The sequence below is a fragment of the Salmo salar genome, chromosome ssa25 (assembly GCF_905237065.1).
Source record: "Salmo salar chromosome ssa25, Ssal_v3.1, whole genome shotgun sequence".
NCBI lineage: Eukaryota > Metazoa > Chordata > Actinopteri > Salmoniformes > Salmonidae > Salmo > Salmo salar.
In genome coordinates this window covers 9,381,370-9,399,718 of record NC_059466.1, presented here as the reverse complement: position 1 = coordinate 9,399,718, position 18,349 = coordinate 9,381,370, and the positions used below count along the sequence as shown (strand labels likewise).

At 40.8% G+C, this 18,349-nt stretch overlaps 1 protein-coding gene across 1 annotated transcript; it reads left to right on the top strand.

The window, feature by feature from the left end:
* Positions 1-3,880: 3,880 nt before the first annotated feature.
* On the top strand, positions 3,881-8,259 carry LOC106586089 (pancreas transcription factor 1 subunit alpha-like). The gene is made up of 2 exons (XM_014172950.2): positions 3,881-4,681; positions 6,347-8,259. The coding sequence occupies exons 1-2, from the start codon at positions 4,102-4,104 to the stop codon at positions 6,382-6,384; spliced, it is 618 nt and encodes a 205-aa protein (XP_014028425.1). The 5' UTR covers positions 3,881-4,101; the 3' UTR covers positions 6,385-8,259.
* Positions 8,260-18,349: the final 10,090 nt, after the last annotated feature.

Sequence of the window (18,349 nt, the reverse complement as noted above, 5' to 3'; positions counted from 1 at the left end):
TGAGAAAACAGAAAGGTGTCAATGTTTTTTTTCGCAAACATCTTTTCTAAATTTAGTATTTTTTGTAATCAGTTACTCCCCAACCCTGGGCCTGTTATCGTTAGTGATGTTCAGACAAACTAGACAGACCTTAGAGGCATCATCCTTCGCCAACAGATGACAGTGAATCTTTGCCATTTGCGGACAATGAAAAAGAAAAACAACTGAAAGCAGACCACGGCTTTATTTGAATACATATTGTTGGCTGCATAGAGCAAGTCCTGTATTTGACAGCCGTGTCCTTCACTGCAATCCAAACCTGGCCCGTCAGCTGCGCACGACCTACCGATGTCTGTCTGGCAGAAGGTTCTGACAAGCCCTCGCTCGCTGCGCTATGCTTCAGGTCAAGAGCAGCGGAAATTATTCATAGTTTTCAGTTTTCACCATAACACCTTGATTCATTTGAATAAGTATGTTTGCAATCGAAATCCTATGCTGTTTTGCCAAGATAATAAATGGCTTGGCTTTCTAATCCTCCCTGTCTGGCGGTGGAAAGGAAGTCTGCTGCCTCAGTAGGCTAATTAAAAGATCATTTCTGACTGAGGACAGAATTCAACAGAACTATACTTTTGGAAAATAATCAAGATTTCTCTTCCACTATTACAAATATATTAAAATATTATTTATAAAATTAGCGTTTCATAAGGATCTGAAACAATATTTTGATGGATAGAGTCAGACAATTAAAAGATGGTTAGGCCTATGGCTATGTTAGGTAAACATTAGGGCTATAGCCTGTAGGACCTATGCAGTCCTATGCTGGTGAAAATAGGCTAATAGCCTACGTCAGAGGCAAAACAAGAGAGGAAAGGAATGTTGTCTTGATGCCAAAACTTTAGTCATATATACTTACCCCGCATTTCCAAAATTACGCAAGCGTTTCTGACTCTTAACCTTTTTATGAGCTTTTAACTGTGTAAAAACAAGATGCTGAGCTCAATAGAAAAGCACTCATTAATCAAGTCGTTTTACTTTGAAACTCATCTTGCAGGAAAGAACAAACATCCCACTGTTCCCACATCATTTCAACCAAATCAACGTGGAAAACTGATTGGATTTGACAAAAAGAAATCAACGTAAGGGAATTTCATATTTGTTTTACTCACATGTTATCTTAAAGCCAATGACAAGATGACATGTGTTCTTGATTTCACATTGCATTCATGTTAGGTGAAATGACAACCAAATGTAAATCAAAACTAGATGTTGAACTGATGTCTCTGCCAAGTGGGATTGAAGTAGTCAGTTCATTAATAACTTGTTAAATGTAATATTGTAATTCGATCCTTGAGAAATAAATGTTGTTTTTCTTTGATTCCCGACATTGAAGTAAGCATAGAAAAAAAATAATAGAAAAAATCAGTTAAACATCTTTGTGTGGGGGGATCCATCGATATTTTTATTGTATCATATCCATAGCCTTTTGGCATGCTAATTTGCCAAATATGTGCAAGTTAATACTTCTGAGTGTAGTTACTTAAAGTGACTTTCTAGTCATTACTCAAACCAATATATTCACAGTGACCCTGTAGGGTGTCCAGATTTGAGTTGTATCAGCTTGAACATTTTGAGTAATGCCCCCACGCCTCCAATATAATTTCCCAGTGAGCCTTGCATTTTCGAGTGAATTGTGGAGTTACCACCCATGACTGTATTTGTTAGTGAGAGAGATATGGTTGTTGAATTTGTTAATTTTCAGGCCTCACCAAGTGAGTTCCTAGGTGAATATCATTATAATTAAACTCTTTATGGCAATACATTACATATCTCATTAGGCCTTATTTTGAGGCCTAGCTTTACCCTAATACAGTGGCCTGAAACTCATGGTTTACAGGCCACATCAGGCCTGCATGTAGGGTTGCAAAATTCTGTTAACTTTCCCAACATTCCCAGATTTCCACCAAATCCTGCTTTTCCAAGAATCTTCCAAAAGGGATGTGTGGAAACTTGGGAAATTTACCAGAATTTTGCAACCCTACCTGCAAGTCACATTATGCTGGCTTGCAAAGTGATGTGTAATTCCTATTGGAATCCAGACAGAGTTAGGTTATCCAACAGTTGACCTTATTCACCCACAACCTGCATTCATAATGACGATCAGGCTTAGGAACAATGTGAGGAGACTACCTAAGCCATTTAAACTGGAACAGCCATTTCAGTAAAGGGTGCAAAAAAAATCTAACTAAATGATTGGATTAGTTTAGAAAAATGTATGTTATTTGTCTTTGTGTTGCATAAGATTAATAAATCACTCAATGTACATGCAAAAACACAGATAAAAACAATTCCAAAAAAATCAACCTGCAGTAGAGCATGCTGGTAAAAAAGTGAATTTGTTATGATAACTTAAAACATTTTTGGTGATTTGAGTTTTGAGTCAGTGCCACATTTGAAGTAATAATGACTTTTCATTAACTTTGAGTTAAACTTGCTAGAAGTATTTGAGTGAAAAATACCTTTGAGTTTACAGTTCATGATATGCTTAAAGTGGTACTCCAGGCTCCTTTTCACTTCATTTAACAACTGATTTACTTAACAAAAGGTACATCTCAATAGGTGGTCCAGGTATGTTATGACATACAGTAGCACAGGAGAGTGGGTGGGCCTTTTCTCTTTTCTATTCTATTGCTCCTCAATTGTTCATCAAGCAAGGGGAAGGCCGAAGACATCACGGATTCACATCAAACCAACTCCTTGAATGCCCCACTCTTTGAAATGATCAGTTGTGTCTAAAAAAAACTGTATTTTTCGCTAAACTTTAGTCTGTTTACTTTACTGTAGGCCTATTTATACTTGGGATATCGCTTTTCAACAGTAAAAGTTCAAAAATCGCTAGAGGATGTGTCTTGGTACTCTAACCACTAAAGAGATAGCAGGCCTGCTTTCTGTGTTTGCAATGACAAACACTCCCCTTTCAACGAGCATCGTTAAAGGCTGGTAACGTCAAAACCTTATGTTAGGAAATGTAAACATGATTTAGTAAATAGGCAGCAGACACAACATATCACTAAATTTGCCGTAATTAAATGCTATATCATCCGTCATAGGCCTAATACAATTCATATAATCTGCGAATCAATTTGTTTTATGTGGTGAGCAGACCAAAATAATCCCGTACGAATGAATAAGAAGTGTTGTTTCAACTTGCTTTAATTGCTGTTTTCGAATAGCAATTATTTTAGACATGCAAAATAACAAACTGAATGCAATAGCGAAGTTGATGCAGGCAAATAATATAGAGCCTGACTTGCATGACACCATATTCAGTTTTGCTAAAATATAGGCTATGGAAGATCCTTGCATTTAAAATTCGATCTGTATTTAAAATGTTAAATCTGTATTTAAAATTCGATCTGTACCAACTTCAACTAAAAAAGTGTGTCTTACATTGCTTGTTTTGTAGGCCTATCACCATGAATAAAGATTACATCGGGGGCTATGTGGTTTGATAATTAAGAGTGCTATCATACGTTTCTGACAGTATTGTGTGGCGCGAGCTGAGTACTAATTATAAAGCCATTCTATTCAGATGCCACCCGGTTGACCAAGTGCTACACGCGGGGCAAAACTGAGCAAGCGTCCTCTCAAGGAACGAATGTCAAATAGTCATTTTCTTTGTAAATATTAGGATACTCTTTGCTCGTTGTATAGGGAACAACTCGAGGGAAGTTTATAATTGAAAGATCAACTGATTCCTTTGTATCTCCACCTCCGCTTTTTAATAGGCAATGAGTGATCTATTAGGGGGGGGGGGGCATGTTTCCTAATGAGGTCCTTTTCAGCCTTTAGAAAATGCGCGAAGCCCCTGCCGCGAGACATGGAAATCCGGGAACTATTTAATCCTCGAGATGTGTCACTGTGCGTGTCACACAGTCCAGAGATTACAGGTGACAGGTAGTGCACACCCGACGGTTCCCACAAGCACTTTATTTTGAACTAGGCACTTTTGAACTAGGCACCGATGTCTGAATAACACCATTTATTTCGTGCAGCAGGCTACACGTTTTCTCCTGCCGGGTGAACACAGCTTGTTGAATCAAATTGAAAAGTAAGATTTAAAAAATGGAAGATATATTATTTGACTTGGATCAAGATGGCACTACAGACTTTGCCTTCTGGGGCCAGATGGACCCTAACTTCCAGTTCCAGGCCCAGTTGGACACTCTCCTCTTCGACTGCACCGCGGTCACGGGCCAGCTTTCGCCCTGGTCCTCGTTCGGTGGCCAGTCCATGTTCCCTGACGCGCAGATGACCTTCACCGACCTGGACTCGCAGTCCCCCAGCCTTGGAGCCAGTGCTGAAGTGGACAGCTCCTCGGTGGACGAGCCCCACGAGATGAGCAAGCGCAGGCAGCGGCGGTTCGTGCCCCATCACCCGTACAAGATCCAGCGACATGCCGCTAACATCCGGGAGAGGAAGAGGATGCTGAGTATCAATTCTGCGTTCGAAGAGCTAAGGTGCCACGTGCCAACATTTCCCTACGAGAAGCGCCTGTCCAAGATTGATACACTGAGATTGGCCATTGCCTATATTGCCCTTCTGAGAGAGATATTGATTTCCGGCTGCGACCCCAAGTCGTACGTGGACGAATGCATGAAAAATGGTTACAAGAATCAAACCAATGCCATTTGGAACACAAGCGGTGAGCAGATAATACAAATTGCCTAATTACTGATATATAGAACCATTTTAGATTATGCAATGAGATTACAGGTATACACAATTTGATTCGTTGCTTGTACAATGACATTTTGAATCTCTTCCATTCAAAGATTGAACGGCTAAATAGAAACTGGTGCAAAATATCCTACAGTAGGCCTAAACTAAAAAATATTGTTAGTCGAAACTTACAGACAACATGAGAAAACATAGCCAAACATATGTCAACTTAAAATTATGTGTTTGCTCAAATTGTCTCATATGTTCATTCAACTAGAATGTAGTATTTGGCATCTTTCCTAAACCAAAAAAAAGCTGTGGCGCTAATTACACACACAGTGCTTTTAACATACAATGTACATGTTCATTTATACAGCAATTAATAATCAACATGCCCTCACCTGGGATTTGAACTCACAACCTCTTGGTTCACAGCATTCCAATCTTCCTGCTATGCCACCATATCTGTGTCGATGACAGCTTTCACCTTTATTGCAAAACTTTGCACTTCAAAGTAGACCTCAGCTCTGTTAAAAGTACACTCAAGAAAAACTGTTAAGGAGTAACATTAAAATAGAGTAATATGCCTCACCAATATTAGATAACTATACAAAAAAAATAAAAAATTGCTGAAATAAGTCAATCAAATCAAAGTAAATCAAATAGTAAGATCAATAACTGACACAGACACGATGGCATAGCAGGAAGATTGGAATGCCATGAAGCAAGAAGTTGTGAGTTAAATCCCAGGTGAGGACATGTTGAATAATAGTACTGTATAAATGAACATGCACAATGTCAACGTGTGTCATATACGTAACGCTGAAAACATAGTTGTACAGCCTTTTTTAGTTATGCACAAATAATAATTTCTAGTTGAATGAACATAAGTTATGAGACAAGTTGAGCAAACACATACTATTCAATTGACTGAATTGTTGCCTACATTTTCTCAAGTTGGAGCTAAGTTTGGGCCAAGATGTTTTTTGGTCCAGGTAACATTTGGTCCAAAAACTAATCATTATTATTTTAAGTGTGGTACTGAAGACCCTCCAGCGATATGTCCACCCACTATACGTGGATGGAATTACAGTAAATGTATACTTTGCCATTGGAATTCTAGTTTTACAACCAATACTACATGCATGGCCCATATGTTTTGTGACTTCAAGTTGGGTGTGGGACATTAACAAACCCCATTCACGAAATTGCAAACAACACACAGGATAAACCTAAAGAAGGATGACGTATCCTACCAAGTGTTTAAAATTACATTAGCACAAGGGGAAGGAGAGCATATGCAATTGGCTGACAGCCAACTCCAAAGCTCATTGGCTCTAAATTGAGTTTGTGTCACTTAAACAGCTTGCTTTGTTTGTTTGTTGTGTGTTTTTTCCCCCAGCTGTCTTTTTCTTTGGTGTGGGTGCTCAAAAGCTCCCCTTTGCCAGAGCACAAGTATTCTCACTGCACTCAATGGTTGCCTATTTACTTTAGTTAACCAATTCTGTGGGGCTTCACTTCAACCATTCGGAGGGGGCATTGAGGAGTGAGTGTACCCCTTTGCTCGGACCTGCTACTTGTTAAATGATCATTAAAATGTATTTAAAGCCTCATGTTTGCCTTGCTTTTGTCCCCCGTCTCACTCTAGATCTGACAGCCCGGCTCTCCTGGATAAAGTGGGATTAACTCAGGATGGGGCAACCCAAGTACGTTGGACAGGGGGCTGCTGGCAGGGGATTTATACCCCCCTTCTGTCTTTGTTTCAATGGCAACATCACATTAGGGGCTGAGTGACATCTGCAGACTTCTTATCAGTTCATGCACCTCTCTCTGCAGCCTTCCACTCCCCACACAGCCTTTAATATTTTAATGTGTTGTCGATTGGTAATGGAGTGGCAGTGTTTTCCTGGAGTTGCCTGTTGTTTTACAGGGAATGGGGGACCGGGGCCAGACTTAAGCCCATGGGGATGGCATTTTTCACAGGGGACAGAAGCAGCCTGGCATGGGACTGAATGAACCTTGGTAAAACAATTTTTTCTGAGTGTAATACTGAAGTGCCGGTGTGTTCATTTGAAACCTTTAGCTGTTGTTCATTGTGTGACACCCAAATTTCCCGTAAGTTAATTTAACCTAATTCATTAATTTATGTATGTATTTATTTATTTAATTTGTTTATTTATTTATTAATCATCTAAAAAAATGTTGTTATTATAATTATTTACTTAACTGTTTTCATTTTGATGTTCCGAGTTGTTTAAACTGTATCTTTAATCAATTGTCAATCATACATTATTTATTTTGTTGTCAAATGGACCGTTTTGATATTCATGTTACTTATTATGAAGATATGTTGTTTTTGTGGTGTCTGTGAGTATATTGCGGTGAAACTGTAAGGACTGGTGAATGGATTTGTGCTCGATGGCAAATCAGGGAATATCTAACACACTGGCTGTGTGCGAATGACCATACTTGCGTCCTAAATAGTAGGCCGTGTGAGCAGTGGTGTAGAGGTGCCTGGAGAAGTGGGTATACTCTAATTTTGTCCAAAATTTCCCAAACGGCCCGCCGGGCGAAGGGAAGGGGCCCTGTGTGAAAAATTCAATGACAAACAGTGACATATACTCTGAATGGCCTAAAATTATAATTCCCATATTGTGCATGTAGGCTAATACAGTAGTAGGCCTACTACTGAAATAGATACATGAGACTTTCATCTGAGTCAGAAGTTCACAGGTTTCAGATTTCCCCCATTTTTTTCTGGTTTTCACACTGAAATCACACTTTTAATAGAAAAACAAGAAAATTGGGGCCTCCCGAGTGGCGCAGCGGGCTAAGGCGCTAGAGGCGTTACTGCAGATCTGGGTTTGAACCTGGGCTGTGTCGCAGCCGGCCGCGACCAGGAGACCCATGAGGCGGTGCACAATTGGCCCAGTGTCGTCTGGGTTAGGGGAAGGTTTGGACGGCTGGGATGTCCTTGTCCTATCGTGTTCTAACGACATCATGTGGCGGCCGGGTGCATGCACGCGGACTTTGGTCGCCAGCTGTATGGTGTTTCCTCTGACATATTGGTGCGGCTGGCTTCCGGGTTAAGCGAGCATGTGTCAAGAAGCAGTGCGGATTGGCTGGGTCGTGTTTTGGAGGACGCATGGCTCTCCCGAGTCCGTACGGGAGTTGCAGCGATGGTAGAAGACTAACTACCAATTGGATATCATGAAATTTGGGTAAAATGTAAAATGTATTATTATTTTTATGTTCTAAGTCCACAAAAATTCTTAAACCACATAAGGAGATGACTTTTGAGGTCTGGGAAAAATTGAATTCATTTAGATTTTTGAGTGAAGTTACCCTTTAATTCAACTGTGCAGGCAAATAATCATGATATCATTCTGCAAGGTAGGCATAGGCTACTTTGTAGCTAGTTAACATTTACAGTGCATTCGGAAAGTATTCAGACCACTTGACTTTTTCCACATTTTGTTACGATACATCCTTATTCTAAAATGGATGAAATTGTTTTCCCCCTCATCAATCTACACACAATACCACATAATGAAAAAGCAAAAACAGGTTTCTAGAAATTTTAGCAAATCTATAATAAAAAAAAATGAAATATTACATTTACATAAGTATTCAGACCCTTTACTCAGTACCTTGTTGAAGGGTTTGTATTCAGTACCTTGTATTCAGACCCTTTACTCAGTACCTTTGGTAGCGATCACAGCCTCGAGTCTTCTTGGATATGGCGCTACAAGCTTGGCACACCTGTATTTGGGGAGTTTCTCCCTTTCTTCTCTGCAGATCCTCTCAAGCTCTGTAAGGTTGGATGGGGAGCATCGCTGCACAGCTATTTTCAGGTCTTTCCAGATCTCTCTCTTTGATCAGTTTCAAGTCTGGGCTCTGGCTGGGCCACTCAAAGACATTCAGAGGCATTTATTGGTCACATACACATATTTACCAGATGTTATTTCAGGTGTGCCAAATGTTTGTGTTCCTAGCTCCAACAGTGCAGTAGTATCTAACAATTCACAACAATACACACAAATCTAAAAGTAAAAGAATGGAATTAAGACATATATAAATATTAGATCTCTATGTTAGATCTCAATGTTGGAATGGCATTGACTAAAATACAGTGGAATAGAATACAGTATATACATATAAAATGAGTAAAGCAGTATGTAAACATTATTTAAACATTACTAAAGTGACTGGTGTTGCATTATTAAAGTGGCCAGTGATTCCAAGTCTATGTATATAAGGCTACTCTAAGGTGCAGGGTTGCGTAACTGGGTGGAAGCTGGCTAGTGATGGCTATTTAACAGTCTGATGGCCTTGATATAGAAGCAGTTTTTCAGTCTCTTGGTCCCAGCTTTGATGCAGCTGTACTGACCTCGCCTTCTGGATGATAGCGGGATGAACAGGCTGTGGCTCGGGTTGTTGAAGTCCTTGATGATCTTTTTGGCCTTCCTGTGACATCGGGTGCTGTAGGTGTCCTGGAGGGCAGGTAGTTTTCCCCTGGTGATGCGTTTGGCAGACCGCACCACCTTCTGGAGAGCCCTGCAGTTGCGAGCAGTGCAGTTGCAGTACCAGGCAGTGATACAGCCCGACAGGATGCCCTCAATTGTGGTTCTGTAAAAGTTTGTGAGGGTTTTATGGGCCAAGACAAATTTCTTCAGCCTCTTGAGGTTGAAGAGGCGCTGTTGCGCTGTTGCGCCTTCTTCACCACACTGTCTGTGTGGGTGGACCATTTCAGATCCTCAGTGATATGTATGCCGAGGAACTTGAAGCTCTCCACTGCGGTCCCATTGATGTGGATAGTTGTCTGCTGTTTCCAGAAGTCCACGATCAGCTCCTTTGTTTTGTTGACGTAGCGTGAGAGTTTTTTTCCTGGAACCAGTGTGATGGCGATTGCATTGTCTGTGGATCTATTGGGACGATAAGCATATTGAAGTGGGTCTAGGGTGTCAGGTAAGGTAGAGGTGATATGAGCCTTAGGGTCATTGTCCTGTTGGAAGGTGAACCTTCACCGCAGTCTGAGGTCCTGAGCGCTCTGGAGCAGGTTTTTATCAACGATCTCTCTGTACTTTTCTCCAGTCATCTTTCCCTTGATCCTGCCTAGTCTCCCAGTCTCTGACGCTGATAAACATCTCCACAGCATGATGCTGTCACCACCGTTGTTCACCGTAGGCACGGTGCCAGGTTTCCTCCAGATATGATGCTTGGCATTCAGGCCAAAGAGTTCAATCTTGGTTTCATCAGACCAGAGAATCTTTTTTCTCCTGGTCTGAGAGTCCTTTAAGTGCTTTTTGGCAAACTCCATGTGGGCTGTCGTGCCTTTTACTGAGAAGTTGCTTCTGTCTGGCCACTCTACCATAAAGGCCTGAATGATGGAGTGCTGCAGAGATGGTTGTCCTTCTGGAAGATTCTCCCATCCCCACAGAGATAATCTAAAGCTCTGTCAGAGTGACCATTGGGTTCTTGATCACCTCCCTGACCAAGGCCCTTCTCCCCCGATTGCTCAGTTTGGCCGGGCAGCCAGCTCTAGGCAGAGTCCTGGTGGTTCCAAACTTCTTCCATTTAAGAATGATGGAGGCCACTGTGTTCTTGGGGACATTCAATGCTGCAGAAATGTTTTGGTATCCTTCCCCATATCTGTGCCTCGACCCAATCGACCTCATGGCTTGGTTTTGGCTCTGACATGCACTGTCAACTATGGGGACCTTATATAGACAGGTATGTGCCTTTCCAAATCATGTCCAGTCAATTGAATTTACCATAGATGGACTCCAATCAAGTTGTAGAAACATCTCAAGGATGATCAATAGAAACATTATGCACCTGAGCTCAATTTCAAGTATCATAGCAAAGGGTCTGAAACCTTATGTTGATGTGATATTTCTGTTTTTTGGTTTTCATACATTTGCAAAAACTTCTAAAAACCTGTTTTCACTTTGTCATTATGGGATATTGTGTGTAGATTGATGAGATTTGTTATTTATTTAATCCATTTTAGAATAAATCTGCAACGTAACAGAATGTGGAAAAGTCAAGCGGTCTGAATACTTTCTGAATGTACTATAATTGAGAAGGTTTTTGGGAAAGCCTTTCCATCTACCACAAGACGGCTAGGCCTATCATTAGCAACACTAAGCCTGGACATTTTACTTCATATTATGAGGCATGTCTTACCTTGCTTCAAAATAGCCTATAGCCAAAATCCCACCCTAGAAACATGGATGTAATTATTTTATAAAGATATGCTTTCTCCTGTTATATTGGTTTTCAAATAAACTTTATTTCATTGTCCAGCAGCCAAAGGCATTATCCTTGTCATTAGCAACCCATGATAGTTGTTGCATCTTTAGATCTCCCCTCTTGCTATATTTCTAACAGATATTTCCATCTCTGTCCATGAAACCGCTTGCATGTGCGGTGCACATTTTAGAACTGTGTTTTCCAGCAAATTGCATTTTGGAACATTTGCGCATAGGCTGCTGTGTGCACATTGCTGCGCTTAAAATGTGAAGAAATAATACACTGAACGAAAATAGAAACGCAACATGGAAAGTGTTGGTGTCACGTCCTGACCAGTAAAAGGGTCTATTTGTTATTGTAGTTTGGTCAGGATGTGGCAGAGGGTATTTGTTTTCATGGTTTTGTGTATATGTTTAGATAGAGGGATATTTTGTGTAGAGTGTTTCTGGGGTTTATTGGTGTAAGTGTCGATGTAGAGGGGGTAGTTGATTTAGGTGGTTCGGGTGTGTGTGTATTGTAGAGTGGTATTTGATTTATGTGTTCCGGGGTGTTGGGTATGTTCTTGTGTTTGTATTTCTAAGGGGCTGTTCTGGTTTTGTATTTCTGTGTTGGCCTGGTATGACTCTCAATCAGGAACAGCTGTACATCGTTGTTGCTGATTGAGAGTCATACTTAGGGAGCCTGTTTTCACCTGTCACTTTGTGGGAGGTTATTTCCATGTTTAGCGTTATGCCTTACAGGACTGTCTATCGTCGTTGTGTTTTTGTATACGTGTTTGTTTTTGGTTTCCCTTCTTTATCCTAATAAAAGAAGATGAGTGTACATATACCCGCTGTGTTTTAGTCTCAACCCTATGACTACTGTGACAGTTGGTCCCATGTTTCATGAGCTGAAATAAAAAATCCCATACATTTTCCATACGCACAAAAAGCTTATTTCTCTCAAATGTTCTGCACAAATGTGTTTACAGCTCTGTTAGTGAGCATTTCTCCTTTGCCAAGATAATCCATCCACCTGACAGGTGTGGCATATCAAGAAGCTGATTATACAGCATGATCATTACACTGGCGCACCACGTGTTGGAGACCATAAAAGGCCACTCAAATGTGCAGTTGTGTCACACAACACAATGCCACAGATGTCTCAAGTTTTGAGGGAACGTGCAAATGGCATGCTGACTGCAGGAATGTCCAGCAGAGCTGTTGCCGTTTCAGAGAATTTGGCAGTATGTCCAACCGGCCTCACAACCGTAGACCGCTTGTAACTACACCAGCCCAGAACCTCCATATCCGGCTTCTTGACCTGCGGGATTGTCTGAGACCAGCCACCCGGACAGCTGATGTAACTGTGGGTTTGCACAACTGATGAATTTCTGCACAAACTGAAACCGTTTCAGGGAAGCTCATCTGCGTGCTCGTTGTCCTCACCAGGGTCTTGACCTGACTGTAGGTTGGCATCGTAACCGACTTCAGTGGGAAAATGCTAACCTTTGATGGCCACTGACACGCTAGAGGAGTGTGCTCTTCATGGATGAATCACAGTTTCAACTGTATCACATTGTGTGTGCGAGCAGTTTGCTGATGTCAACGTTGTGAACAGAGTGCCCCATGGTGGCAGTGGGGTTACGATATGGGCAGGCATAAGCTACGGACAATGAACACAAATGCATTTTATCGATGGCAATTTCAATTTACAGAGATACCGTGACACGATCCTGAGGCCCATTGTCATGCCATTCATCCGCCGCCATCACCTCATGTTTTAGCATGATAATAAACGTCCCAAGTTTTTCTGTGCAACAGCCTTTTGATTTGAACATTTGAAAAGTTTTAGTGTGTGTACTAGATTATTTGATATAATTTATATATGTTACAGAACTTTGGTTTCACTAATAAATATGTTCAAATTGAACCAAATTATCTGTTTCTGTCTTCAGTCCTTTTTAAATAGGATAGATGGGCAATATGGGCTATGGTATAGCTTGAATGTGATAGTCTGCCTATAACCAGCCTGAGTAGGCCTCTTACTCCATTCCTATTCTATACAGTGTTTAGTTTAATTAATCAAATTGGAAATGAGCTATTATCAGGCTAGTTAAGGCTATGCATGTCGGTTAAATTCAGAAAAATCCACCCACACTCAGTCCTGCCCCACCTACGCAGCCAGTCAACAGCCGCTACTGCATTGTAGAGATGGCATAGTGCATACTTTTTACTAAATAGTATGTGCTGAATAGTATGTGATGTATAAATAGCATTCATCTGGGGGTGATTAAGAGTTTGAAACGAAGGTGGAATGAAGTCAGCCATCCTGTGTGTGTGTTGACATTTTATAAAGTACACTGCACATCTGAGCCCATGTGTATGTTTGACCGTGCGTGCGCGTGTGTCACTGAGTGTACTCCGTATTTCTTTTGGCTCCCGAAGCCCTGTTCGTGACATTGAATCCACAGCTGTGGTGTCCCGCAGCATTTGGTTTAGCCATTTCCCTTACGGTTAAGAGCTGTACTCAGGGGACTCTTAAATCTGTTTCCACTTAGCTGGCCCTATTCACTCGAACCAGCGGAGCAAGGCCTCACTGACATTGTCCATGTGTCACTGTCACTGTGTCACTTTCACTGTAGATGACTTTCAATGTCATCATGTAACTTATGGATGTCATGGTAGTGACTATGTACTCACTACTTAGTCAGAGATGTAGTTAACAGAGACAGATAAGGGTTATTCAACAGCAAATTTCAGTCCCATCCTCCCAAAAATATTTACAAGTCTCCAAACTTATGATCTTTACTTACATCATAATGTGTTCTAATTCCATCCAAGTTAATAAATTAATATAGTACAAAATCATTGTTTATGCACATATTTCTATTGAGAGGTGGCTGTCCCAAACCCTGACTCCCAAACTTCATGTTTGAAAATAAAGCAATTCATGATTTTTTAAAATGTTTTAACACTATTATTTCAATAGAACATTTTGAGTTGTTCTATTATTTATTTGAAAGATACTGATCGAATTAGTAGTTTTGTTGATTGTTATCTTTTTTTTAAAATGCAGTCCCAGCTTTTGATGTCACTACCGAAACGCACACATTAAAAGACTGTAGAATGAAATGCATTTAAGGCCCAGTGCAGTCAAAATTATATTTGTATCATATTGTACAACAGCTGATGAAACTAAACTGTAAAGGTGTGAACAAATTTGATCGGTGTCATTTCCTGATAGTTGCTGGTTGAAAATACAACCTACTAGCAATGTTGCTAGGGATGTAAAGATTCACCCTATTCAAATGTTTAAAATACGAGTGCATCGGTCCGCGGGAGCCCAAACGATCCAAATGTAGCCTGAATCGGTCAAAAAATCATATAATTTTTATTCCATCCGAAGAAAATATCTCAAATCTTTTTCTCCTTCAATAGCCTATCAAACTAAGCATGTACATGCAAAGAGCGCAGCTGCTCGCGACACCTTCAGCATTCAAATGCTTGTAAAATGGCAATCACAATGTCAGATCATAGGCTCTATTAGTTGAGTGACAAGCAATGTCATATTCTAGGTCATTGTTACCAAATACACTGAAGAAAATATTGTTTTACCCATAGAGTTGTGCAGGCTATCAGAGTGGACACAACTCACATCTTTCTGATTGCACATCTAACTGCTGATTGGGACAATTTGATTGCCAAGAATACCATAAGAAATAGTCTTGGTAGTTTATCTGCAGTCGAATTTCCAAAGCATCCTCTAGTGGCCTCATGGGTGGAATGTTTTTAATAATCTTCCTAATTTCATAATTCATAAACATATTTTTAAACCGTCAATCTGGTGTTTCTGTGTCAGTGTGATGTACAGTTGAAGTCGGAAGTTTACATACACTTAGGTTGGAGTCATTAAAACTTGTTTTTCAACCACTCCACAAAATTCTTGTTAACAAACTATAGTTTTGGCAAGTCAGTTAGGACATCTACTTTGTGCATGACACAAGTAATTTTTACAACAATTGTTTACAGACAGATTATTTCACTTATAATTCACTGTATCACAATTCCAGTGGGTCAGAAGTTTACATCACTAAGTTCACTGTGCCTTTAAACAGCTTTGAAAATTCTAGAAAATGATGTCAGGCTTTAGAAGCTTCTGATAGGCTAATTGACATAATTTGAGTCAATTGAAGGTGTACCTGTGGATGTATTTCAAGGCCTACCTTCAAACTCAGTGCCTCTTTGCTTGACATCATGGGAAAATCAAAAGAAAGCAGCTAAGAACACCCCAGAAGGTTTTTTGACTTCCACAAGTCTGGTTCATCCTTGGCAGCAATTTCCAAACATCTGAAGGTACCATGTTTATCTGTACAAACAATAGTATGCAAGTATAAACACCATGGGACCATGCAGCCGTCATACCGCTCAGGAAGGCGACACGCTCTATCTCCTAGAGATGAACGTACTTTGATGCGAAAAGTGCATATCAATCCCAGAACAACAGCAAAGGACCTTGTGAAGATGCTGGAGGAAGCAGGTACAAAAGTATCCATATCCACAGTAAAACGAGTCCTGTATCAACATAACCTGAAAGGCCGCTCAGCAAGGAAGAAGCCACTGCTCCAAAACCGCCATAAAAAAGCCAGACTACGGTTTGCAACTGAACACGGTGACAAAGATCGTACTTTTTGGAGAAATGTTCTCTGGACTGATGAAACAAAAATAGAACTGTTTGGCCATAACGACCATCGTTATGTTTGGAGGAAAAAGGGGGAGGCTTGCAAGCCGAAGAACACCATCCCACCATTGCTGCAGGAGTGACTGGTGCACTTCACAAAATAGATGGCATCTTGAGACAGGAAAATCATGTGGATACATTGAAGCAACATCTCAAGACATCAGTCAGGAAGTTAAAGCTTGGTCGCAAATGGGTCTTCATAATGGACAATGACCCCAAGCATACTTCCAAAGTTGTGGCAAAATCGCTTAAGGACAACAAAGTCAAGGTATTGGATTGGATTGACCATCACAAAGCCCTGACCTCAATCCGATAGAAAACGTGTGGGCAGAACTGAAAAAGCGTGTGCGAGCAAGGAGGCCTACAAACCTGACTGAGTTACACTCGCTCTGTCAGGAGGAATGGGACAAAATCCATCCAACTTATTGTGGGAAGCTTGTGGAAGGCTACCCGAAAAGTTTGACCCAAGTAACGAAATTCCATCATTACTTTAAGACATGAAGGTCAGTCAATCCAGAAAAAATGTAAGTCGCAAAAACCATCAAGCACTATTATGAAACTGGTTCTCATGTGGACCGCCTTAGGAAAGGAAGACCCAGGGTTACCTCTGCTGCAGAGGATAAGTTCATTAGAGATATCAGCCTCAGAAATTGCAGCCCAAATAAATGCTTCACAGAGTTCAAGTAACAGACACATCACAACATCAATTGCTCACTAGAGACTGCGTGAATCAGGCCTTCATGTTCGAATTGCTGCAAAGAAACCACGACTGAAGGACACCAGTAAGAAGAAGAGACTTGCTTGGACCAAGACACGTGAGCAATGGACATTAGACTGGTGGAAATCTGTCCTTTGGTCTGATGAGTTCAAATTTCAGATTTTGGTTCCTACCGCCGTGTCTTTGTGAGACGCAGAGTAGGTGAATGGATGATCTCCGCGTGTGTGGTTCCCACCATGAAGCATGGAGGAGGGGGTGTGATGGTGTGGGGGTGCTTTGCTGGTGACACTGTCGGTGACTTATTTCGATTTCAAGACACACTTAACCAGCATGGCTACCACAGCATTCTGCAGCGATACGCCATCCCATCTGGTTTGCGCTTAGTGGGACTATAATTTGTTTTTCAACAGGACAACACCCAACAAACCTCCAGGCTGTGTAAGGGCTATTTGACCAAGAAGGAGAGTGATGGGGTGTTGCATCAGATGACCTGGCCTCCACAATGACCCAACCTCAAACCAATTGAGATGGTTTGGGATGAGTTGGACCGCAGAGTGAAGGAAAAGCAGCCAACAAGTGCTCAGCTTATGTGGGAACTCCTTCAGGACTGTTGGAAAAGCATTCCAGGTGAAGCTGGTTGAGAGAATGCCAAGAGTGTGCAAAGCTGTCATCAAGGCAAAAGGTGGCTACTTTGAAAAATCTCAAATATAAATAGGATTTGTTTAACACTTTTTTGATTACTACATGATTCCATGTGTTATTTCATAGTTTTGATGTTTTTACTATTATTCTACATTGTAGAAAATAGTCAAAATAAAGAAAAACCCTTGAATGAGTAGGTTTGTCCAAACTTTTGACTGGTACTGTATACTTCCATGAATGTTTTCAAATGGTACTGGGGACCGTCGGACGAGTCTTGTGAGAACTGTGGGAGTCCTAGAGCAAAATAACCGACATGTACGCGTTCGTGAGAGTCAGAGAGGTAATATTAGAGTGTAGCCAAAACGGTTCAGATGCTACAGACAGAAGTTGACAGATCGGCTGTACCGACTTAAGACGAGTCCCAAGACTGTTGCGGGGGTCGTGGAGCAAAACCATTGTGTTCGTGAAAGTCTCATCTTTTCATAGAGGGGTCATAATAGTCAAACCATTCGGATGCTACAGACGATTCCCTGATTTTTTTTATTATGCTAATTTGATTTCCACAGGGGCACGGACATTGATTCAAGGGGGTTTAATAGACCAATAACAAAGAGAGTTCCAAACCTCTCTGCCAATAACAGCTAGTTTTCAGTTTTCCCCTCCCCACTCAGACCATTCCCATACTGTCCTAGCAACATTCATGCTTGAGAAATGTTTTCCCATTTTAATGGAAATCTATTACAGTAAGGTACTTAATTGTTACCCCGAAATTATTTAGTTTTGATAGAAAGTCCAAAATATGTCAAAATTGTCCAAACAGAAACGGTCAGAACCGAAACAATTGGCACCATAGAGACGTATAGAGATCTCCTCTTTGTATCTGTGCCTTTATGGTGTCTGTGACATCTCCATTTTAATGCTCTTAACCAACAATGCAGTTTTAAGAAAAATAAGAGTTAGGGAAAATATTTACTAATTAAAGTAAAAAACAAAAGACCAACAATAAAATAACAATAACGAGGCTATATACAGGGGGTACCGGTACCGAGTCAGTGTGCGGGGGTACAGGTTAGTCAAGGTTATTGAGGTAATATGTACATGTAAGTAGGAGTAAAGGGACTATGCATAGATAATAAACAGTGAGTAGCAGCAGCGTAAAAAATTGGGGTGAATGAATGAAAATAGTCTGGGTAGCCCTTTGATTAGCTGTTCAGCAGTCTTAACTTCTATGGGCTACGTGGGAGCCAGTGAAATATCAGGGCGGCAAATTCAAAAACAAAAAAATGTCATAATTCAACTTTCTCAAACATACAACTA

Excerpts from the sequence above, each read along its gene's own strand:
- LOC106586089 (XM_014172950.2), top strand. The coding sequence starts at position 4,102 with ATGGAAGATATATTATTTGACTTGGATCAAGATGGCACTACAGACTTT. Across the intron at positions 4,682-6,346 it reads TGCCATTTGGAACACAAGCG|ATCTGACAGCCCGGCTCTCC; the intron begins GTGAGCAGATAA and ends GTCTCACTCTAG.